General features: G+C 36.9%; 1 protein-coding gene across 1 annotated transcript; it reads left to right on the top strand.

Moving 5' to 3' along the window:
* The first annotated feature begins 855 nt into the window (after positions 1-855).
* Positions 856-20,749, top strand: LOC149816866 (FKBP-like peptidyl-prolyl cis-trans isomerase family protein). Its single transcript, XM_089987441.1, has 5 exons — positions 856-948; positions 1,243-1,400; positions 19,702-19,811; positions 19,987-20,129; positions 20,335-20,749. Exons 2-5 carry the CDS (start codon positions 1,256-1,258, stop codon positions 20,375-20,377), a joined length of 441 nt encoding a protein of 146 aa, XP_089843567.1. The 5' UTR covers positions 856-948; positions 1,243-1,255; the 3' UTR covers positions 20,378-20,749.
* The last annotated feature ends 4,859 nt before the right edge of the window (positions 20,750-25,608 follow it).

Genomic DNA, 25,608 nt, shown 5'->3' with positions numbered 1-25,608 from the left:
ATATAGCTTAATGCATAGCTAACTACCTTTACATGACTCCAAAATTACTCCAATGCCACCACCCAAGACAATACATGGAAGTACACCCAAGTCCCTAGTAGCCAACCTTTATAAAGAAGTCCACTAGATTGGCTAAAATTAGAAATACATGTATCAGTCTTTAATGGCAAAATGTTAAAGAGGGTGGAAAAGGGTAATCAAGTAATTTTCTTCAAGCTTGGTAAACTCACTTGAGTTGAAAGAGGCGGGTGTTTGAAAATTATTTTGGTGGTTAGGAGTATATTTGTAAATAGGTGAAAAGTAAGGTATATATTTGTATTTTTTTTTTTTAATAACAAAATACCACCGAACTGGAACCAACATCTTTAAAGTCCAGGGACAGGCGCTTCACTCATTTAGAATAAGAGTAAGACCAAGGCTGAACCAGTGAAGAGCGGTCGATCTTTTTGGCGAGAAGCTCGCCTCGGACCCCTCGCAGAGATAGATAATAGAGGTGTCAACGGATCAGGTTGGATTAGGACTTTGGGTGAAACCAGAGGATTAGATTTTTGGGTATAGTATCGGGTCTGAACTTGGGTCTAATATAAGAAAAACTATACTCAGATTTAGTAAGAAGTACATGAATCAGACCCAGATCATACCAAGTAAAATACTATTTTTTTTATCATTTTTACATTGAAAATTCAAGAGTTTTAATCGGAACTCGGGTCAGGCCCAGGTCTAGAATAAAATTTTACAAACTAAATCAGGGTCCATGTATTAATCGGACGGATATTCGTGTCCGGACCCGGTCTTAATAGAATCTTCTTATTTGTCACCGGACCCTATAGGGTTTGGTCGGGGTAAACCTGACCAGTTTACACCCCTACATAAAAGAGAGAGAGAGAGAGAGAGAGAGAGAGAGAGAGCATTGCCATCCCCCAAGTGCTGCCATCGGACAAAGTAGAGGTAACATTTTACGAATCATCTCTATTTGCCAAGCCTTTGGGCTCGACCGATCTTATCAATTCGGATTGTCTCGATCGCTTTCTGTTTGCTTGATCCAAGTTCGCCTTTCTTCATATAGAAGGCCAGCCCTTGATGGGTTGGGTTTGGTGTTTTGCTTCTTAATGTTGTTTTGTTGCAAGGATTGAATCATTTTGCTGTTGTATTCATCTCTACTTGTTTCTGAGAGCTCTCCATCCTTTTGCCTATCTGTTTTGTTTGTTTTCCTTTCCTAATTTGTTGGAATGAGGAATAAAGGGTCGCCGAGGGGATGGGAAAGGGCTCGAAGCCTAAAGAAAGTGGAGGCAAAGGGAAAGGGAAGCAAGGCGGAAGTGGGGGCGATGATAATGCTTCCAAGGGCAAGGGAAAGGGTGGGAAGTCTTCAGATGGGCTTGGCACCTGTACTTATGTCAAAGGTATCTTTGACCGTCCTCTTCTCCTATTTTCCTTTATTTCGCTGGTATGTTTTGGATTTTGCAATTGAAAATTTGTAGAAAGTAGAATTTAGCTAGATCTGGTGGTTTTGATAAGATATCGTAGTGTTGGCCTTGGAATTAGCCGATTTAACGAATATTTTGGAATTGAATCTACTACTACTAAATTTATTATTGTATTGTGATAGTTCCATGTGGGCATCAACTGATGGAGGAGTTCGTGAAATAAAGTTGAAATTGACTGTGGTTACTTTTTCCTTTGTTGGTATAATTTATTGATACTATTTATTAGGTTAGTTGTTTTGCAAGTTTGGTGATAGTCCATCCATTCTTTGACAGTTTGGTGACTTAAGTGGCATTTTGTTCGTAGTACCATTCAATTCATTCCAAATTGATAAAAGATAATGATGACCCTGAACAATCAGCTTTGCTTTTTTCAGCTTTTGCTTCCTTTAGGTAAATATATTACTTTCTAATTGTTCCTTGTGTTGATTAAGTGGGCAGACGTGAATTCTGTACGGTTCAATTTTTTTGATGAAAGATAATGATGATTCTGAATAATTGGTTTTAGCTTTTTCCAGTTTTTGTTTCCCTTAGGCAAAGATGTTACTGAAATTTATTCCAAATTGATAATAGACAAATGGCGATCCTGAATAATCAGTTTGACTTTTTTCAGATTTTGTTTCCTTTGGGTGGTTAGATTTGTGGGATTGTGTACAGCTGGAATTTTTAGTGTGGATTCTGACTTTCTTTTATGAATCATACTCATGGTTGTCCTCAATTCCTAGTCTAATTGTTTTATCTTCCACCTCATTTAGCTTACTTTAATAGAATTATTTGCATCTAGAAAGCTACTTGATTTGCTGTGAAATTACAAAATGGTCAGAACTTGATAACCAATTGGTGAAACAAACAAATGATCTGTTCATCCTAGCCTAGAGTCATTTTTTGTATTGTACATTGTATGGAAATATCAGTTCCCAGGTTCTGATCACTTGGCCATATAAGCCCGTATTACACGATACTGTGGTCTATCATTCAATATTGTACGATGCACCTCATATCCGAGCCGGTGCTTTTTTTTTTTTTCCTTGTTTGACTTCTTGGTGACCTCACTTTTGAAGTTTTTTTAAAGCCAAAAGTGGTCATTTTGACCCCATCTTCTCTCATTTTCTCTCCTCAAACTCAGTTTTCACCTCCTCTCTTGCATTTTGGAATCAAATCACACCGAAGATTGGGGATTTGTCTAAATTTGATTCTAGTCATTTCCACCCCTAACCACCTATTTTTATGCCTCTAAACCTCAAAATCGATCTGTAGGAGTTTGATTGAAGGTGTTTTTTGCAAGGTCCTTCATGATTGAAGCTAAAGAAGGCTCCAAAGCGCAAAAATGCAGATAAGGTCCTTATTTGGTGTTTTTGAAGGGGCTTTGCTATTCTGGATGAGTGTGTTTTGTGTTACCAGAGATTGGTTCATATCTCCAGTTCTAGGTTGCAACACTTGATGATTTTAGAGAGTTTAAATAGGTCTGGAGTGGTTCTGTTAAACCATGAATGGGAGTGTGAGAGTTGTAGGTTGGCAAAGAGTCATGCTATACCTTTTGGGTCTAGTGATAGAGAGTATGATAGAGCCTTTGATCTTGTATACTCGGATGTGTGGGGTCCCTCATTAGTTTTGTCTAAGGATGGTTTTGCTTACTTTGTCACCTTTATTGATTATTATAGAAGATGTCACTTGGATTTCTTAAAGATCACAAAAACAAACTTTTTGATATCTTTAAGAAATTTTATACTATGGTTGAAACTCAATTTGCAGCTAAGATTAGAATTCTTCACACATATTATGAAGGAGAATATTACAGTTATATGCTTGAAATTTTTTTGCAGGAGAATGATAGGACATTATAAATCTTGTCGGTATAGCCCTGACCCCTGAATAATGAAGCGACAGAAAGAAAGAATAGACATATATTGTTGACTACTAGAATCTTATTATTTTTTGGTTGTGTAATTAAAATTTATTGAGCTGATGCAGTTTGTATGGCAATTTACTAAATTAATCGTATGTCATCTAGTGTTCTTAAAGGTATATCTCCCTATCAGAAATTGTACGGGGTTGCTCCAAATTATAAGATGTTGAAAGTATTTAGATGCACATATTGTGTTCTTTTTCCTAGAGAATACTTTTGCCTCAAGCCGTAAAGTATTGTTTTTTGAGATTTTGAAATTTTCATAAAGGGTATAAATGTTGTGACCCTATTGGAAGAAAACCTTGGATATCCAGAAATATCATATTTCTGGAAGATATAACTTATTTTAGTCAACTCAAAGACAGAGGAAAATGAGGTTGATTTTTCTTTTTGTGCCATTTCCAATAGAAGAAAGAGTTGATGAGCATGCTGGTATTCAGAGGGAAATGACCCAGAACAGAGACAATATGTTTGGTCATACTTATTCTATAAAGCAAGAGAATGTTATTGAGATACTATTTTTGGAATAAGTATAGTTGGAAGAGACAAAGAACTTAGAGGTCAATCCCGACCCACTTGTAGCTGATTCTAAGCACACAAGTCTAGAGTCTTTGTCAGACTTTGAGAGTCTTCTTCACCTTCTCCTTCACAGGTACGTCGAAGCTCTAGACTTCCTATTCTTCCTTCTTGCTTTATATCTTATGAGTCTTTTTCTCTTAAGCATCATGCATTCTTGGCCTTAATTCACTCATATGTTGAGTCTAGTTCTTATGTAGAAGCAGCTTCCAAAGACGAGTGGCAACAAGCAATGACTGAAGAGTTAAATGTTCTGGAGATAATGCATGCTTGAGACTTTGTGAGGCTTCTATTAAAAAAAAATGTAGTGGGATGAAAATAAGTTTATAAAATAAAAACTAAGACATATGGATCTATTGAGAGATACAAGGCTAAATTGGTAGCAAAATGATGTGGTTATCAGTTTGAGATTGATTTTGCTGAGACCTTTGCACTAGTGACACATATGACTACTATAAAAAATTTTCTTGTTGTTGTTGTAGTGAGATAGTGGAACTTATGGCAAGTAGATGTGGGAAAATGTTTTCTTGATTGGAGACTTGGAGGAGGAGGTGTATATGGAGGTGTCTCAAGGATATGCAGATCCAGAGGGAAGGGTATGCAGATTGAAAAGTTCAGTTCAACTGTTAGGTCACTTTGCTTTGAATAAAGTTATTATGATTCAACCTTGTTTGTGTCATCTTCTTTCCATGGAAAGCACATATTACTTTTGTATGTAAATGATATGATTATCACAAGAGAAGACTTACAAAAGATTAGTGATACTAAACAAAGACTGACTAATATATTTGAAATGAAAGATATGAAGTATTTTCTTGGGCTAGAAGTTGCATACTCAAAGAGAAGACTTCATCTCTCGCAGCACAAGTATGCATCAAAACTTGATGTAAAGGTAAGATTGACAAATGATTCTAAGAGGGTAGAGTCTCCTATGTAAACTAACATGAAATTAAGGGCAACTAATGGAGTGGAGCTAGAGGATTGAATTGTGTGCAAGCAGTTGGTTGAGAGTTTGATATATCTGATCATCACCAAACCACATATATCACTTGCAGTTCATGTGGTGATTCAGTCTATGAGCTCTCCTACATCAGTTCACATTGCAGCTGTTATCAGAATTATTAGATGTGAGGGACACTGCCTTTTGGCATGTTCTCCTCATCATCTATGTCACATGGGTGCGGGTGCGGGGATTCGGCACTTCCAAAAAACCCGGGTGCGGGGGTGCGGCAGGGGCAAAAATATAAAATATATATATATATATATATATGCGACGCGGGTTTTTTCAAATTTCATTTTATATACAGCTGCACGCACCCATTTCGTCAGGAGAACAGGAGAACAGTGGAAATCCTTTACTAAAAAAACCATCATTATCATTTATTATGGAGAGAGAAAATCCTTTACGAAAAAGGATTGAAAAGGCAGCTGTTGTCAGCTGTCATTTATTGTGGAGAGAGAAAATCCTTTACGAAATTGAAAAGGCAGGAGCAGCAGCTGCTGTCATTTATTGTGGAGAGAGAAAATCTTTTACGAAATTGAAAAGGCAGCTGCTGTCAGCAGCAGCTGTCATCAGAATTTTTTTTAAAAAAAAATTTCGCAGCCCATTTCGTAGGGCAATTTTTTTTTTTTTAAAAAAAAATCCAAAAAAAAAATGAACCGAAATGATCCTGGGTGCGGTCAACGCACCCAGGATTGGGTTGACCGCACCCGGTGCCGCACCTGCACCCGCATCCGCGTCGAGTCGCGTCGACGCGGGTGCGGCACCCTGCTAGCCGAATCCCTGTGACATAGCTCATCATCTACTCTTGATAGATTCTCTACTACATGGTTTTGTGTTTTTCTTGGGAGCTTTTTGATTTTGTGGAATAGTAAAAAACAACAAAGAGTGGCTCTATCCATAGCTGAAGTAAAATAAAGAGCCATAACTTAAGTCACAAAGGAGTTGTTGGGAGATCTAGGAGTTTGTATATGTGAGAAAACTTCCTTGTATTGTGACAACATGAATGACATTCATATTGCAAAAAATATAGAATTTCATGAAAGGACTCGGCATATTGAAATACATTATCACTTTACAAGGAGAGCATATGAAGATGGAGTCATTTTCCTTGAGCATGTGAGTTTGAAAGATCAAATTGCCGATGTGTTTACCAAAAGCCTTGCTCCCTTGCATTTTAAATCATTTCTTTGCAAACCTGGGATGATTCCTCTTTCACCATCTTAAGTTTGAGGGAGAGTGTTGAAAGATGTAAGATAGTGTATCATTACTGTTTGTGCTATCCCTCCTCATATATTTGACTATTTATAGGAGTCTTGTGCCTTTCAGCATTCTGTTGTAGTGTCAAAGTTATGAGGTTATTTCTATCCTTTTTTAGTTTGTTTGTTTGGGGGAAGGTTTTCATTTGTGTAACGAGGAATCCTCTTTTGCTTCTCTCACTCCCTCTCTTCTTCTATTTCTTTATGCTTTGATATCATCTAGCCAAGGAGCCAAACTTTTGGGTTAGAAACTGCTGGAATCCTAATGATGGCTGGCGTATAGCCTTTACTAGAGATTTCAAAGAGGCTGAATTTCAAGATTGTCTACATTTACTATTATGTGCTGAATAAATGGAAGTTGAATGAGGCGATCAACCTAGTTTCCTCTTGTCATTATTGATTGAGCTGGGTATGGATTGGCTGCATAAACTTTCACTTGGAGGTGGGCAATGAGCCGGGCGGCCTGCTGGCCGGCTTGGCCCAGCCCCCCACGGGCCGGGCTTTGGCCTATAAATTAGGCCCAAGCTCAGCCCGGCCCGAAGCAGGCTGACACGGGCTGGGCCATGGACTGGCCCCTGTATATATATTATTTATAATATATCTATATTTATATAATTATATTTATTACTTTATAAACAATATTGAAGTATATGTAATATATAATATATGTATATATCCGGCCCCCGGCCTGGCATGACCTGGCCCGATTAGGCCCATGGGCCGGCCGTGGGCCGAGGTTTTCCCAATGGGCCAAGCTTGAACTGGGCCTTAGGCCCGTCCCGTGTGAAAGTAGGGGTGGGCAACGGGCCACCCCCGGCCCCTACTTTCACTTGGGGGCTGAGCTCATCTAATACTCAGTTTCCTCCTTTTAACATTCATTTATTGAGCTAGGTATAGATCTCTAAAGTTTCACTGTGGGTGCCAGGACCTATGCTAAGAAATTATCTATTTGAGTGGCTAGTATCTTCCAACAAGAATTGTACTCTATGTAACCTGAAAAAAGAAAGGGATACAGCTTGCGAGTTGCTGCTGCCCCAAGTGCTGCAATGAGGGGACCATTGGAATAACCCCCTCTTTAAAGGCTCACTTATTTCATGTACTTTTTGTGGGAAGTGCTGAGCTGGCATCCCTTTCCCACCATGGGTTAAACAAACATCCAAGCATCATCATGGGAAAGTGCCATGCTAGCAGAAGTGGTCCCAGTTTTTCCCACCATCTTCCTTTTATATGAAAATCCCTTCATACCTCCCCCCATATGAAAAGACTTTCTTGAGAAAGCTGAGCTGGCAGGGAATTTTAGGAGCTTATGCCCTTTTGCATGAAAGAGCCTCCCTTCCATGGGAATGAAACAATGGGCCCTCATGGATTCTCTTCTAAACCCATTTAACTGTACTACTCGGTTCAATTTGATATGTGGCCCTGCTAGGATTAGATGGCTTAATTCTGATTTATCCTAGATTGGCCCCTCAGTTGGGTCTATCCATGTAATTCTAGTGATTGCTCACCACCTATTCTTTCTGACATATGATTCCAGAATAAGTTTTCCTTCTTTCATATAAAATGTAATGGACTGGTCCTAACCAGCTTATTATTGCATGTTTTGTAAATCATGCCCTATAAATCTGTTACGTTCTAGGGTCCACGAGTTCGGACCAGGTTTAAGCTTACGTCAAGTGGGTCAAAACCAGTTAAAACAAAAACCAGGTACAAGTGGGTTCTGACAGGTTTTACTAAAAAAATCAGAACTCTTAATTGGCTGACCAGAAAAAACTCAAATTTTCAGGAATTGATCTGGACACGTTGGGGAAGTTTTGGTTAAATTTTAGTGTTTAACTCCACGAGGCTTGGGTTTTATGAGTTCGAGAACAGGGAAAAGGAAAAGGGGACAAACTGGGTTTGGACTCAGACAAGGTTCAATGTAAAAATTATTTTTCTTAATTGGGATCGTGAAAAAGTCTAAAATTTGGTGGGTAGGCTTAGGACACGTTGATGGAGCTATGGTTAAAATCTCAGCATCAAACTCGTACTAGTTAGGGAGATATGACTCTGCAAAGTCTGTCCAGATTCTGCATTTAACAACAAGCTGAAATCGAGCCTAGCATGACCCCAACTGACCCTAAAAAAATAATGGATTTTTTTTAAAACAATTGCGAAAAACCTCCCAAAGACCCGAGGTACATCATAGATTTAATATAACCATAGCAGAAACCATTCCATACATAAAGCCAATTGAAAATAATAAATTGAACTTCATATAATTAAATCAATAAGTCAGATGTCCAAAATAAAAATTGACTCAATCGTATATTGCACACAAGTCAGAACCCAAGTCACCAAGTCACAAGTCTCGAGTCCTCTAGCCAGCCAGTCCTATGCTTCATTGAGCCCCTGTGTTTGAAAAACAGTTTTAAAAAACGGGTAAGAACCGAAGTCCATGTACAAATTCCTCTAAAAATCCAATAGTAAAGGAAATAACATAAATTAACTCATGCATAAATTTAAGAAGAAATCACAAGCAATAACTTACCAAAAAATAACTTACCATTCAAGCATTCACCAATATCATGCTAAAATCAAATATTCAGAATGTTAATTAGTAAAAGATGCATGATTCAATGCACATGAATGAATAACTTCTTTAAGTTATTTATCAAAGTAGTTTTTTCATGCATGTCTCTATTAAATGCACACAAATTTAATTTTCACTTTCTTAAACTCGCGAATACTCAAAACAGACAAAGTTCTCGAGGTTCAAGGTAGTTCCCAGTTATAACTTAACATACAATTTGTATTTTAATTACTGGGTTCCACACTTGTTCTTCAACCGAGATCAGAAATCCTTATCTTCCATCAAAACATTAGGAATCCTCACCTAATGCTGGGACATCAATGAAAATCCTCAACCATTGACACCACTTTCTTGGTATACCAATAACTACAGCTGAGTCTACAACACCATTCCGAGGCAAAGTTGCTGAAGGCTCTCTAAAACCGTGGTCAGGAATGTGAACCTCACATCGGGTTTTGGGGACACAATTGAACACAGAGTTTTAGTATCCTCACGGTCCCCCATGACCGTTATTCAAGATTTTCACATTATAGAAGGAACATCAAGGAAGAGCATAATTACACTGTTTTAGTCTCTTTTACCATTTAAATCAATTTTAAGTTCTTTACACATGAACCGTTTTGCAAATCCACATGCAATAACAATTTTGTGCCTTGAACTTCACAATTTACAGTGTAATTAATTTTGGAAAACCAATAATTTTCAGAAATAATTTTGCAATGCATAAACAATTTCAATAGCTCTGGAGCAACACATGCTTTTGGCCAGAGTGGTTCACACATAACTACTAACATAATCTCAAAAAGTGATTCATGCCATTGCAAAATTTCAGTAAACATAAAACACGGTTTCACAATTTATGTTCACAATGCACATTCACACACATTTAGCCAAACACATATACATGCATATAGAAAGTTTGCAGACCACGCTATTCATGATCAAATTTATGCACATGATCAACAAATACGCAAATGATTTACACAAGATGAGATTTATGCATATGATCAACAATTATGCAAACATTTATTTATAATCAAATTTATGCGTATGATAAGAAACTGCTAATTGATTGGATTAGGATCAAATTTATGCTAACAATAGATTTATGACCAGGTCAAACATGATATTTATTGATTTATGATCAGATCTGATAGGCAGACTGTAAACATGTTTATGAGTAAAATATATATATATATATATATATATATATATATATTCCGGTTAGATTCATGTAGATGATCAACTGACTGCAAACATGTATATGATAAGCTCACTGTAATCAGATTCATATACATGATCAACTTACTGCAAGGAATATATATCTGCAATCAGATTCATGTACTTGATCAGCTGACTGCAGCAACACATATTTGCAATTAGATTCGTGAACATGATCAGCTGACTCCAGAAATACATATCTGCAATCAGATTCTTGTATATGATAAGATGACTGCAGAAATACATATCTGTAATTAGATTCATGTACATGATCGCTTGATTGCAAAAACACATATATACAATCAGATTCATGTACATGATTGGCTGACTGCAGAAATACATATATGCAATCAGATTCGTGTACATGATCAGTTGACTACAGAAACACATATCTTCAATAAGATTTATGTGCATGATCAGCTGACTGCAAAAATACATATGCAAACCGATTCATGTACATGATCATCTAATATCTACAATCAGATTTATGTACATGATCAACCAACTACAGAAATACATATATGCAATCAGGTTCAAACACATGATCGATGAACAACTAAATACATATGAATATATTCAGATGCATAATCGACTAACTGATATAATACATATATGAAGTCAGATTTGAATACATGATCAGAAATATATATAAATCAGATCCAAACACATGATCTGATATATATATATATATATATATATATTAGATTTAAACACTTGATCTTATATATATATATATATATATATATATATCATGTAATGAAATAGAACAAGTATAAAGAGACGTCACTTATGGACTTGCAAGAACACAATCAATCAAGAAGAACACTTGATTGATCAAGCCACACCACCCACACAAGGGTCAAAAATATTCTTGTATTGCCTAGAAATGCTCTCAAGAAGCATAAGAAATACATGGGCTTTAAAGGCCTATTTATAATACAAGGAGCTACAAGGGAGCAGCTCCAACAACTAGTTGGAGCTGCCCAATCACCTTTATCAAAAAAGTAAAATAAAACAAAAAACACAGTCAGACCCTAATGATTAGGGGTTGACGCCTATTACAAGTGAAATGATTGGAATACCCCTAATGGGTATTCCAGTTTGTATATATATATATATATATATATATATATATATATATATATATATATATATATATATATATATATATATATATATATATATATTAACACCCCCCCTCAAATGCATGGTGCAACAACTGAGAGTTTGCAAGTAGGAAGTGAAATCTAGGTGATAGGAGCGCTTTAGTGAAGAAATTTGCTAGTTGATACTCAGATGGAACATAAGGCAACATGATGGTCTTTCTTAGGAATTCTTTACGAACGTAGTGACAATCCATTTCAATGTGTTTTGTCTTCTCATGGAATGTATGATTGCTTGCAATGTATACAACGCTCTTGTTGTCATAACATAATCTTGAGGGTTCTGCAATGTGAACTCCCAAATCCTCTAATAATTGTCTCAATCATACTAACTCAGATGTAGTTGTTGCCATGACACGGTACTCTGCTTAAGTGAAAGAGAGGGACACCTTCTGTTGCTTCTTGTATCGCCATAAAATTAGAGAATCACCTACACAAATGTAGGAATCAATGGTTGAGCATCTATTATGGACATCCTCTCTCAGTTAGAATTAGAATATCCAATGACTTCTAACGAGGAAGAGGATGACAAAAATAATTCATAATTAATAGAATTTTTAATATATCTAATAATTTTCATTACAACACTCATATGTACTATAGTGAGAGCATGCTGAAATTGACTAACAGAATAAATAACATGAGAAATATCAGGACGAGTAATAAAGAGATAAGACAAAACTCCAATCATTTGTCTATATGGAGCTGTATCCTTCAGAGGTTCTCCATCATCTTTTTTCATTTTCTCATTTATGACCTCTGGATTATCAACACGTTTTTCATCTAAGAGTCCTCACTGTTGTAAGATCTTTGTAGCATACTTAGTCTGCGACAAAAAGTAACCACGAGGTGAGTAAGCCACTTCTATTTCAAGAAAGTATCATAAAAAACCAAGATCTGTCATATCAAAGTTGTCTTTGAGCACATCTTTGATATGATTAACTCTCTGTATGTCACCTCCTGTAATAATCATATCATCAACATAAAGAAGTAAGATTACCATTCCTACATTAGAAGACTTAACAAACAATGCAGTGTCCGTATAATAAGATTTAAAATGAAGTTGTCATCACACTACTAAACCTATCATACCAAGCTTTGGGAGCTTGTTTTAAGCCATACAAAGATTTTCGTAATCGAAGGATTTTTTCATGTGCTAAACTTAATCCTGGTGGATGATCCATGTAAACTTCTTCATTGAGATTTTAATTCAAAAAGGTATTTTTTACATCCATTCGAAAGATTGGCCATTTTTTAATTGATGCTATAGAAATAAGGGTTTTAACAGTGGTCATTCGAGTAACTGAAGCAAATGTCTCATCATAGTCTATCCCATATTCTTGACTGTATTCCTTGGCTACTAGCTTAGCTTTATATTTGTTTAATGTCCCATCTCATTTAGTTTTTATTTTGTAGACCTATTTACATCCTATAAATTTTCTTCCTTTAGGTAATGTTTGAATTTCTCAAGTTTTTGCATTTTTTAAAGTTTCTAATTCATTATTCATTGCTTTAATCTATTTTTAATGATTTTTAGCATCATGTTAGGATATTGGTTCTATATATGAGTGTATAGCCATTAGACATGATCTATACCTAGGTTTAAAAGAATCATAGAATACAAATCTACTAGGAGCCTTTAAAATTCTTATGGATTTTCTAATACTAGAAGAATCTATATCTTGATTTTGGGAATATCTTTCTAAAACACATGGTGGATGGTCTTAGGTACGTCGAATATAGGTTTGTATTTCATTATGAGATAGGTCTATACTATTAAGACCCTCTTTCACATTCTCATGTGCATCATGAGTGTCCTCGTTGTCACTCATACACATCATGAATGTTTTCACATCTTTCATGTTCATTGACAAAGTAAAAAAGAAATGAATAATCAAATTCTCTTGGATTTTCTCTTCGCCAAACCCATTTTCGTTTTCAAGAAAATTAATATTTCTTGAAACATATAATTTGTTCCTTTTAGTGTCATAGCATCTATATCCTTTTTTATTTTCGACATAGCCTAAAAAATACAAGGAATTGCTTTTGGAGAAAGTTTATCGTTTTTATTGATAAGGACAAAAACAATTACAACCAAAGACTCTCAACCTTTTATAATCAGGAGATGTTTTAAATAATTTTTCAATAGGAGAGATGTTTTCAATGTTTTTTAAAGGCATTCTATTTATCAAATAAACTGTCGCAAGGGCAGCTTCGGCCTAAAACATTTTTGAAACATTTTTTGGTATAAGAAGTGTTCTAGTGGTCTCAACAATATGTCTATGCTTCATTTCGGCTAGTCCATTTTGTTGAGGAGTATAAAGACAAGATTTTTTATGGATAATCTCATGTAGGTCAAAATAATTTTTTGAACTATTTTGACACAAATTCTCCCCCATAATCGGTTCTAAAGATTTGAATATTGGTTTTAAATTGAGTCTTTGTATATCAATGAATTTTTTCAAAACAATCAAATGCTTCAGATTTTTGTTTGAGAAAAAATATCCAAGAGTATCTACTATAATCATCCACAAACACAACATAATAAGATACTTCTCCTTTGAATACAACCCAAGGCGGTCCTCATACATCCGAATATACTAACTCAAATGGATTTTTAGATATAAAATGTCTTGGCCCAAAGGGTAAAGACTTCATTTTACCAAGGATGCAATCTTCACAAACAAAATCTTTTTCTTTATAACTTGTAAGAAATGAAAACAAGTGTAATTTGGACACACTAAGATGTCCTAGTCTTTTGTGTCAATTTTCTATATCTTTCTTTTCCACAAAATTACAAAAGGTATGTTTTGATAACTCAAAATTGTCCTTACTATAGAGATCTCTTCTTATGTGGCCTCGTCCATTCGACTTTTTTGACTGAAGATCCTGTATTAAGCAATCATTAGATGAAAATAAAATTTTACATCCATGATCCACAATTTAGATGTAGTTGAGGTCCGTAGGAAGGGTGATAGGATTTTGCTTATTAAATTAGTATTAGGTACAAATATTTTTAATATTATTAGTGTTTATGCACCTCAAGTAGGTTTAGATGATTCCATTAAGCATCAATTTTGGGAAGATTTAGATGGAGTAGTACAAGGGATATCTCATGGAGAAAAGCTTTTCATCGGCGGTGACCTTAATGGACATGTAGGCATTAGTAGAGATGGATTTGAGAGTATCCATGGAGGCTATGATATAGGAGAAAGAAATAAAAGTGGAGAAAGGATTTTAGATTTTGGTTTGTCCTATGATATGATCTTAGCAAACACTTGGTTTAGGAAGAGGGAGTCTCACTTAGTAACATTTAAAAGTGGGGTTAATACGAGTCAGATAGATTTTTTCCTACTTAGAAAGAGAGATAGGGGTTGTTGCATCGATTGTAAGGTTATACCGGGAGAAAGTGTAGCTACACAACATAAAGTCTTAATTTTAGATCTTAGAATTAGACAATGCCGCAAAAGGGATAGACATAGGATAGATTCTATAATTAAGTGGTGGGCACTGAAATGAGCTAAACAAGGAATGTTTGTAGAGTAGGTAGTTAAGGAAGTTGATTGGTGTATCGAGGAGGATTCAGAATCAATGTAGAATAAGATAGCGGGTGGCATGAGAAAGGTGGCTAAGGAGGTATTGGGTGATTCTAAAGGCGGTGCATCACTAGGTAAGGATACATCATGGTGGAACGAGGATGTCAAATTAGCTATTAAGGTTAAAAGAGAGTGTTATAGAAATCTAAGTAAGAGTCGTGATAATGAGAATTTGGAGAAGTATATGATAGCAAAGAAGGAAGCTAAAAAAGTAGTTCGAAACGCGAGGGCTAAGGTATATAAGGAGGTTTATGACAAGTTGGATACCAAAGAAGGCGAGAAGGATATTTATAGGTTTGCAAAGATGAGAGATAGGAAATCGAGGGATTTGGGTATGGTTAGATGTATCAAAGATGAAACGCAAAGGGTTTTAGTCAAAGATGAGGAGATTAAAGAGAGATGAAAAGATTATTTTGATAAGCTATTTAATGAAAGTCATGCTCAAGATCTTGGAGACTTCTCAATTCCTTTTCATGAGATAAATCGTGACTTCATGCGCAAGATTCAAAAGAAAGAAATTGCAGAGGCTTTGAAGAAAATGAAATCAAGAAGGGCAGGTGGCCCAGATGGTATACCTATCGAGGCTTGAAAATGCTTGGGAGAGAAAGGTTTAGAATGGTTGACAAATCTTTTTAACAAGATTTGGCCGACAAATAAGATGCCTAATGAGTGGAGGAAGAGTACTTTGGTGCCTCTATATAAGAATAAAGGTGATATAGAAGATTGCACAAACTATCGTGGTATAAAACTCATGAGTCATACTATGAAACTTTGGGAGAGGGTGATTGAGTCTAGGTTGAGGAAGGTTGTCATGATATCAGAGAATGAATTTGGTTTTATGCCTGGAAGATCAACTATGGAAGCTATACATCTTCTTAGACAACTTATTGAAAGATATAGAGAGAGGAACAAAGATTTGCATATGGTTTTTATTGATTTGGAGAAGGCATACGATAGAGTACCTAGGGACGTTCTCTGGTGGACAATGATGAAGAAAGGTGTTTCTCTCAAGTACGTTAGTATAATTAAAGATATGTATGAAGAAGTAGTAACCAATGTCCGCACTTGTGGAGGGGTGACAACCAATTTTCTGATAACGGTTGGGTTACATCAAGGATCTGCTTTAAGCCCTTTCCTATTTGCGATAGTGATGGATGAGCTTACGAGATCAATTCAAGAAAATGTACCGTGGTGTATGTTGTTTGTTGATGATATTGTTTTGATTGACGAGTCTAGAGCTGGGGTTAATGCTAAGTTAGAATTATGGAGACAAACATTGGAAGCTAGAGGTTTTAAGTTGAGTAAGAGTAAGACTGAATATATGGAATGTCGGTTTAGTAAGCAACGAAGTAATGATGGGAGTGTAGTGAAGCTTGGTGAGCAAGAAATACCGGTGAATGATTATTTCAAATATTTGGGATCCATCATTCAAAAGTATGGAGATATTGATGGAGATGTAAATCATAGGATAAAGGTTGGGTGGATGAAATGGAAAAGTGCAACTGGAGTGTTGTGCGATCGTAGAATGCCATTGCGGTTGAAGGGAAAGTTTTATAGGACGACTATTAGACCCGCTTTACTATATGGTACGGAATGTTGGGCTGCCAAGAGACATCATATTAAAAAAATGAGTGTAGTTGAGATGCGGATGCTTAGATGGATGTGTGGAAATACAATAAAAGATAAAATTCCGAACGAGGAGATATGTAAGAGGGTAGGCGTTGCACCCATTGAAAATAAGATGAGAGAGAATCGTTTACGGTGGTTTGGACATATTCGACGAAGGCCTAATGATGCTCCAGTCAGAAGGATGGAGAAATGGGAAAATATATTAGTTAAAAGAGGTCGGGGTAGGCCTAGGAAGACTTGGATGAAGATGATAGAAAATGATATGAATGCTTTGAACCTCACCGAGGACATGTCATTGGATAGAAATGATTGGAGGAAAAGGATTCATGTGGAAGACCCAAAATGAATTTCTTTGTTGGTTCATATCGCCGACCCCAATTGTTTTGGGATGAAGACGTAGTTGTTGTGATCCGCAATTTGAGAAATACATAAAAGATTTAAATTCAATTTTGGTACTACTCTAATATTTGGTATAAAACAAGTTTGTTGTTTTTGAAAACCCCCAAAACTTTTAATTTTTAAGGAAGTTCCATCGACGGTTGAAACATAAGAGTTATTTGGGTTAGTATAACATTCAGATAATATGGACTCATTTAGAGTCATATAAAAAGAGACACCAGAGTCAAGGATCCAATTTGTTTTTCACGGAGTTCTACATCTTGGGGGGCAATGCCATTTTGGCTCTAGAATAGTCAATTCATCCCAAAAAAGAGAGAGTGTATTGTAAGATTCCCTAATGCTTATCTTTCCTTGAATCATAGTTCTCACTTTGTTTTGCACGTTGCATATTTGAGCAATATCTTTAAGATATTTTCATGCATCACTAGCGAAATCAAATTTCTCTAAGTTAGAGCACTTGTTGATATCCACACTATTGATGAGCCATCCAATTATCTTGGAATGACCCATCTTCTACTTTTTCCATTTCTTTTCATAATCTGAGAGGACCTTAGACATCTCTTCTCCTTAAAGAGCTACTTCCTTTCCATTCTCAATTTTGGTAAGAATGAGTTTAGGCTCTCTTTCGGTACCATGAACCAAACCCCATAGTTCTTTTTCCTATATTTTGTACTTCACTATGGATACCCACATCACATAGTTTGTATAGTTGAGTTGCACGGGAACTAAGGCGTTCACTTCTCTTTCATTCTCCATGTTTTACAATAATGAGAGGAGATAGAGAGAGAGGGAGAGAGAAAGAAAGGAAGAAAACACATGATTTGTTGAGTAGCTCTTTGATAGTGCACTTTCCGATGCAACGATCCACGAACAGATGCTCCACTAATCTCACGATCCTCCTCTTGGTCTTATCTGAATGAATAATACCTAAAGAGCACCAAAGTTCTGATACCATGTAATGAAATTGAACAAATATAAAAAACACAATCAATAAAGAAGAACACTTGATAGATCAAGCCACACCACCCACACAAGGGTAAAAAATATTCTTATATTGCATAGAAATGCTCTCAAGAAGCATAATAAATACATGGGCCTTAAAGGCCTATTTATAATATAAGGAGCTACAAGGGAGCACCCCAACTAGCCGTTGGGCTGCTCCCAATGGTCACAATGGAGCTGCCCAATCACCTTTATCAAAAAATTAAAAACGTAAAAAGTAAAATAAAACAAAAAACACAGTAAGCCCCTAATGGTCTGATGCCTATTACAAGTGAAATGACCAGAATACCCCTGATGGGTATTCTAGTTTACATATATATATATTTTAATATATACATATATATATGTATATATTAATATATACATACATATACATATACATATACATATACGTATATATATATCTTAACATATCAGACACAAATATTATCTGATTCATGCTCATAAAATCGGCAGACTGAAAGTAACTTCATATCTGATCAGATTCAACCACATAGCTGATTAACATATATATTTATCAGATTCAACCACATAAATCTGTCTCTCTCTCTATATATATATATATTGTGCTATCTTATCCATCTGTCCCACCCTTTAATGTGGAAGGAAATGTTAAACATGACTCTCTCTAGGGCCATGTTGTTTGTCCATATTGTCGACATTTGCACTTTTGCTCTACGCACACACACACACACTGTATATATATATATATATATATATATATATATATATTTCCCATTTCACATGAACTTCATAAAGTCTCGTTTCCTGTTTCAGTTTCCCAACATGTTTCTTGTTTTCCTTTCCTTTCATGGCAACCTTGCCTAAAGCTATGATTTTTGGAGGTTCCTAATGGTGATCTAACGAAAATGGGGGTCTGCATAATCCCCACACACTCTCTCTCTCTATATATATATTGCACTATCTTATCCATCTCTATCCAACCCTTTGATGTGCAAGGAAATGTTAAACATGACTGCATAATCGCTAGGACCATGAGTTATTGTCAGAAACACTTGGTGGGGCTTGGCAATGAGTCACCTAGTCATTTGTCCAGGTCCCTTAGGATGTGTTTGAAACCCTCAGATCTGAGATGGCAGAGGCTCGCTGATCTGTACGGTCCCTGGCCAAGATCTGAGGTTTTGCAGACGCTGGATCTCAGATCCAAGATAGCCTTGGATCTGAGATCTTCACTTGTGAATAAAAGGGAGAGCTGTTTGGATGTATAATCCAATGGGGAGGGGTCGGGATTGGGATCCTTGGATCTTAGATCTGAGATTTGAAGGTATCAATCCAGTCTTAAGGTCAACTTTGCCACCACCTAGGTCTTGGCAATTAGGCAAGCATTGTTTAGTTTCTGGCTGAGCCTAGGTCATCTAGGTTGACTAGGCAAGTATAGTCATGATTTTGACTATGGAGGTCTGTTTCAAAAGAGCAAGGTTTTGCATTGATAGCTCAGTGAGATTCTTTTCTTATTATCATATTGCCTTTGCACTTAGTGAATTTAAGTACTGATCATCGAGTTGAATTAGCCACAACCTGGTATTTCACAAGCCACCAAAGAAGGGATAATTGATTGTGTTCTTTTGCTTGATATCAATATCTTCATGGGTTTAATTACTTGTATCGTATAAGCCTATTGCTATGTCACAAGGACACGGGGTACGTCTTTTTTGTGTATTTTTCTATAAAGAATAACATAGAAACGGACACGACACAAGGGTAAATTGGAGTGTCCCTGTGACATAGGCCTGTTGCTTCAACTTGCTGAATTCATGAAGCATATTTCTTCAGTAGCCATTAAAATGCAAAGTCAATGTTTAAGCAATTTGTGTGTGTGGTGGTGGGGGTGGGGGGCTTTAACTTGCACTGAATCCTCTCTGCTCCCTGTTTGCTTCAGCAAGGCATATTTTGTGTGAGAAGCAGGGAAAGATCAATGAAGCATACAAGAAGCTGGAGGAAGGTTGGCTGAGCAATGGGGACAAGGTCCCACCTGCTGAATTTGCAAAGGTAAAGAGATTTTATACCCCTACTAGTTCACGTGTACTGTACAGTTATTCAAACAAGCTGCTAGTGCGTTCAAAAGAGACATCTGAAAATAGGACGAGTATAATTCAGTTCAAGATTTCTATATTTTATCTATCCGAAAATTTCTTCTAAATGTTGTCTGTTCTCGATCCCACAGATTGCTGCTGAATACTCAGAATGTCCATCAGGAAAGAAGGGTGGTGACCTGGGCTGGTTTCCCCGAGGAAAGATGGCAGGTCCGTTCCAAGATGTCGCTTTCAGCACTCTTGTTGGGGCCACCAGTGCACCATTCAAATCCACGTATGTGACCATGATTTGTATTCATTTTCTCAATTTTAAAAAGGAGTAATAATAAACATGCATTTATTGTATATTAGTGGCTGCCATGATACCAAGGGGAATATACTGGATTGATAAGTAGGAAGGATTGAGTCAATAGACGGTACTTTTTGGTGATCTTACAGGTACTGGATTGACTAACTCTTGCTTATGAAAAATTCTGCAGACATGGGTACCATATAATCCTATGCGAAGGCAGGAAAAACTAATTGAAGCTTTGGTCAGATCTACATGGGACTGTTGTCTGCTATGTCAATGTTGGAGAAGGTGCAATGGGAATTTATTAGAGTGTCATTCTGACACATCGGATTTGTCTTTATCCATATCATGCATGAGAAACTGAAGTTTGATGACATGGATGTTATGTGGGTGTATTCATGTTGGGGCAAACTGTCTTTTCTCTTATTTTTATATTGAGGTTTAAGGTCAAGTATCGGATCCAGCGATATCTCTTTACTTGGGGCAAATGAAACAGAGTTATCCTGATACCTTTGATTCATGTAGCCATTGTAGGACCATGTATTGGTGACTGCTACATGATTATAATGGCCAGATTACTAAATGCGCTTCGATGCTACAAACTTTGATTCCAATAGAGAAACAATAACAGAAAAAAAAATACACTAAACAGCAAGAACCAGTACAATTTGTGCAACCATGCAAGCCTTTTTGCCTTTACAGGTTCACATGTCACCTGGGAACGGGAACGGGTACGACGCGACGATTCCAAAAAATGTGGGTAGGAGGACATGGTTATATATATATATATGTATATATATATATCACATAAATACAAAATAAATTAAATATAATCTAAATATATATACTATAAATTATATATTATATACTGAAAATATTTTTTTTTATGAGGGACCCTCGTTGAAGTGAGAAAAACCCCAGGTGGGGCCCAATGGCCACCCTGCCTTATGTGGCCCACCTCTAAAAGCTATGGACACACCCGTGTGCCAGCAGGGTTTGATCTGGTGCCTTCATCTCATCACCCTTATAACCACCCTGCTGGCAACTCAGGCGATCATATACTGAAAATATAAAGTTATAAACTAAAATATGAAGGGTAAAATGGCATTTCTGGATGTCGATGCCTGTCGACATGGGGATATGCATGTTGACATGGGTACTGAGGGCAAAATGGAGTGTTTGGGTACCATAGACGGTTCAACGGCTTGTTGGTGTTGTGAGGTTTACCCTAACAGGTCCAAGAACGGCCATGTTTGTATCAAACTGCAATGCATTGTTTGTTGCTAATGTAGATGTGAAATTTCTGATTTTTTTTACTTATTTTTTTTCATCAACCTCTTGAATTTTGGGTTCTTCTAGCGTGCCATTTGAAAATATCTTTTTTTTCCCTTTTAAGGTGCTTTTTGCATTTCTCTTGATTCCTTGTGTCTACCAATTGAAAAATATCATTATGTTCTCTCTAAATTGAACATTTTCCTATCTCAAGCATGCATTTTGAACATCTGAAGTGTGTTGTGTTCATGTCGGTTTCCTGCTTTATCTTCGAGGTTCGGATGTCTCGTGGATACTTCTGCTATGAACCTATCTACCTGAATACAGTCTTCTGAAGTCATTTCTACTACTGGTGGTTTTATTTTTTCAAATTTTAGTCGGTCTTGCATGAATAACTAGTTTTGTGCTAAACGATGTGTCCTGTCCATTTGTAATGGCGATTGATCTTTAACCGTTTATGTTGTGCCAAAGAGAAAATCTATTTGGTTGTTTTGAAGTGGACAAAGATAGAATGCCTTCTTTTTTGTCCAAGTGTTCATTTACTCACCATTCCTCAGTTGAAAAGTGATGTCTCAAGCAATTGGATATGGCACTTTAATAAATAGAATTGATCTTGAGTGATTCTATTAAGGTGTTAGTGTTTGTTCTATCAGACACTTCCAGTTAATGACAGTTTTGTCTACTTGCTTTGAAGCTATAAAGTTAATCCGTAAGTCTAAACATGGGAATTTCCATCAAGGGTATTTATGATTACACTGAAATATGCTTTCTTGATTAGAATTGAAGATGTTCCTCACTACATGATTTTCTTGCCCAAGGCAAAAGCATGACAGGATTTTTTATGGGTTTCTGCGAGCACTTGAAAAGTTCTGTCTTTGTGATTTAAGCAACAAAAAGTCAAGTTGTAACCCAACTGTCCCAATAAGGGAACGTTTTGAAAGGAGTTATTTCCACGTGCAAGTGAATCTTGCATAAAATGAATCATATTGTTTGGCGTCTTTTGAAGTAATTTCTTATGTTTGTATGTCATTTTATGAAAATACAGCATGATTTAGTTTGTCATTTTTTTTTTAAAGACAAGCTGAGGTTAGTCTGACCCCACCAGTTATTATTCAACGTACGACTGGGTTTTGAACGTGCAACGTCCCACCACAAAGAGGCGGACACTGACAGCTCCTACCAACCATGCCAGCTTTTTCTTATAATTCAAATTCATACTCAATAGATCCTATCATTCAAAAAACCATGCCTAGTATTTTTCCTCACCTATCTGCATACACTCTTAACTCGCATCACATTAACCATGGTTAATTATTTAACTATTGATTTTCTCACCTATTTTGCTCTCTCTCTCTCTCTCTAGCATGTCAGTCTTGTGGTCGCTGTCTCTGTTCAGCATATCTCAGTCTTATGTCCAACAATACGAGTCACCTGAATCCAACACAAATAGATGGTCGCGTGAAGAAGAAAAATGGGGTTACTTTCTGAATATATATATGAAAGGCAAATTGGGGTTAGGCAGACCTCTACCAGTTATACAACTATACCATTGTGTTTTGAACCTGCGCCCCAACACAAGGTGAGGTGCACTAACTGCTCCTACCAGACAAGCGGCCGAGCCCCGTTGATTACTTTCTGAATATATAGCCAAATATAACACAACGGTTATCATGAAAAGTGCAGGTGGTACCTTGTGTGGTAGGAGCAGATTGTGCACATCTTGTGTTAGGGACATTGCAAGTTCAAAACCCAATGGTGCAATGTACAACTTTTAGGGTGTCTGCCTAACCCTAGCTTGCCTACTTAAAAAAAAAGTGCAGGTGGTGAAACCCTCCAAAGAAGTAAACTTGCCAAATTCAAATATTGGCAAGTAAATTGGATGTAAATAGAGAAGAAAGAAAAAAGAAAACCAAACATAAGTGGTTCAAACACTCAGGCACCTATGTCCAAACGTGGAGGAACAAAAATTTACTAATGTTGCGAGGAATATAACAGCGCAATACAAAAGCTCTCTTAAAACCCTATTCTTGGATCAATCGTGGATTGGAGTTAATCCACCTTGACTTGTATTCCTCCAAATTCTCACTTATGCAACAAACTTCCTCCACCTTTTCCACAAGTGCTTTAAAAAATTCAGCTCAAAGAACAATAAATAGCAATCAAGTTCAAGTAGTATTTGAACTTAGCAATTAGAAGAGACTTTGTTAACATGTCTATTGGATTGTCTGCAATACCAACTTCACAAGAATATTAGCTTATGCAATATCTCCATTGAAATGGTACTTGACAACAATATGTTTAATCAACTCATGAAACATTTGGTTTTTGGTCAAGTAAATAGCACTCTGACCACCATAGTAAACTAAATTGAACTCTTGATTAAGACTAAGCTCACCAAGTAGCCTGTTAACTAAATAATTTTTTTATTCCCTAGTCATTGTCATATATTCGATTTCTGTAGTAGACAAAACAATAGTAAACTGTAAAGTAGGGGTTTCACGCAGGACCGCTCTTGGTAGAACGGTGACGGTCCATGTGGCATCATGGTGGGCCTCATCTTTTCTTATCGAGGCCTGCCTTGTCTTGTGAAATTTCTTTCTCACTGGGAGTGGGAAAGCTCTTTCCTGTGGAAAGGGGCACACCAACTCACCAATGTACCCTTTCCCACGGGCAATCCTTGGACGGTTGAAACAATCAAGTCCTAATTAAGTGTTCATTTTTTGACTTCATACTATGTCAAAGAGAAAACTCCCTATCACCAACCGCATATTGGGAGGCCTCCAGCTGGCAAAATCTTTGAGGTCTCCTTGCCCATTAAAGACTATCTCTACCCTCCACCTTGTAGGTAAAGCGATGCCCTACAAATTTTAAACTCATGACGTTTCATCAACTTAAGCCCCATTTGGATGATACCCAAAACCAGGTTTGGTGCATATTTGGATGACACCAAACCTGGTTTACATGGAAATAACGGTTTTGCAAAACTTGGTCTAAACCAAGTTTTGAACCATCCACACCCTTCTTCCTTCCATTTTCATGTCTACCTCAAACCAACCAATTTTTCAATTTTGTAGCCATGTCAGGCCATTTTTCAGCCATCAACCTGCTGCTGACCGACCTTTTTTCTGTCAGAAAATAGCTAGGCATCATATATATATATATATATATATATATATATATATATATATATATATAGAGAGAGAGAGAGAGAGAGAGAGAGAGAGAGAGAGAGACGAAAGAAGATCAACATTAATACTCATGAAGATCAACAAAATGTTGAACCCATGAACCAAACAAAATAGAAAACAAAACTAAAATATAGAAAAAACAAAAGCTAAAGAAAAAGAAACTACAGACAGCTAGCAACAAACAACAAAGCCAGCTCAACCAAGATCTGCTGGATTAGAAGAAACCACCGTTGAGTGAACGTTGTTCAGATGAAAGGAGAGGTCTCTAAGATGCATACCTAAAATCGCATATACGTCAACCAGGATTTTATGGACAAGATGATTAAGGATGACCGGAATTTGACGGAAAGTAGCATCATTGCGTGTCATCCAAACAAACTACCAAGTAGTAAGCAATCATGTCTTTCAGATCAGTCTCCACCGCTTGCATCGTCTAATTTCAATAGGGCCCACGAGCAGATCAAGCGCAAAAGACTCCTCTTTGACAATTACGTTCGGAGATCTCCACGTCCTATTAAATAGGGCCACAAAGATTAGGCAGGACCAAAATAAATGAAAAGTAGTTTCTTCAGCAGCTTGACACAACACGCACCAACTTGGAAACTGAAAGCCCAACTTCTTTAAATAACTGTGAGTCTGAACCCTATGATGAAAATTAACCAAGCCAAGACCTGAGATCTTGGAGAAGGGCCCTTACCCCATAACGCATACTCAGGAAACCAATCTGCCCCTGGGGGGAGCAACGATTTATACACTTTGTGGGTGTGGAACACACCATTTGGTGCAATTGCCCATTGCAACCACTGATCATAATTTCCAACATCCCCAGTTTGATCTCTGAAGGACGATAAGGCTCTCAGCCACATGCTTCGCAAGTGCGAGATCGCCAACCCCCGGGTTCCATGGCGAAAGTGAGATGAATCAGGAGCACCATATTTAGCATGAAGCAAGCAAGCACATGGAGAGCCTGGTTGATGGGCCATCCAACATTGCTTGGCCAC

Source organism: Nuphar pumila, chromosome 14 (genome assembly GCF_984573655.1).
Source record: "Nuphar pumila chromosome 14, dmNupPumi1.hap1.1, whole genome shotgun sequence".
Classification (NCBI taxonomy): Eukaryota; Viridiplantae; Streptophyta; class Magnoliopsida; order Nymphaeales; family Nymphaeaceae; genus Nuphar; species Nuphar pumila.
Note: the sequence above shows the minus strand (reverse complement) of the source record. Positions and strands in the feature narration are given on the sequence as shown.

Bases quoted from the DNA above. Each gene is read 5' to 3' on its own strand.
- LOC149816866 (XM_089987441.1), top strand. From the start codon at position 1,256: ATGGGAAAGGGCTCGAAGCCTAAAGAAAGTGGAGGCAAAGGGAAAGGG. The intron at 19,812-19,986 runs GTAAAGAGATTT...TCGATCCCACAG, and splicing joins CACCTGCTGAATTTGCAAAG to ATTGCTGCTGAATACTCAGA. The intron at 20,130-20,334 runs GTATGTGACCAT...AAAATTCTGCAG, and splicing joins AGTGCACCATTCAAATCCAC to ACATGGGTACCATATAATCC.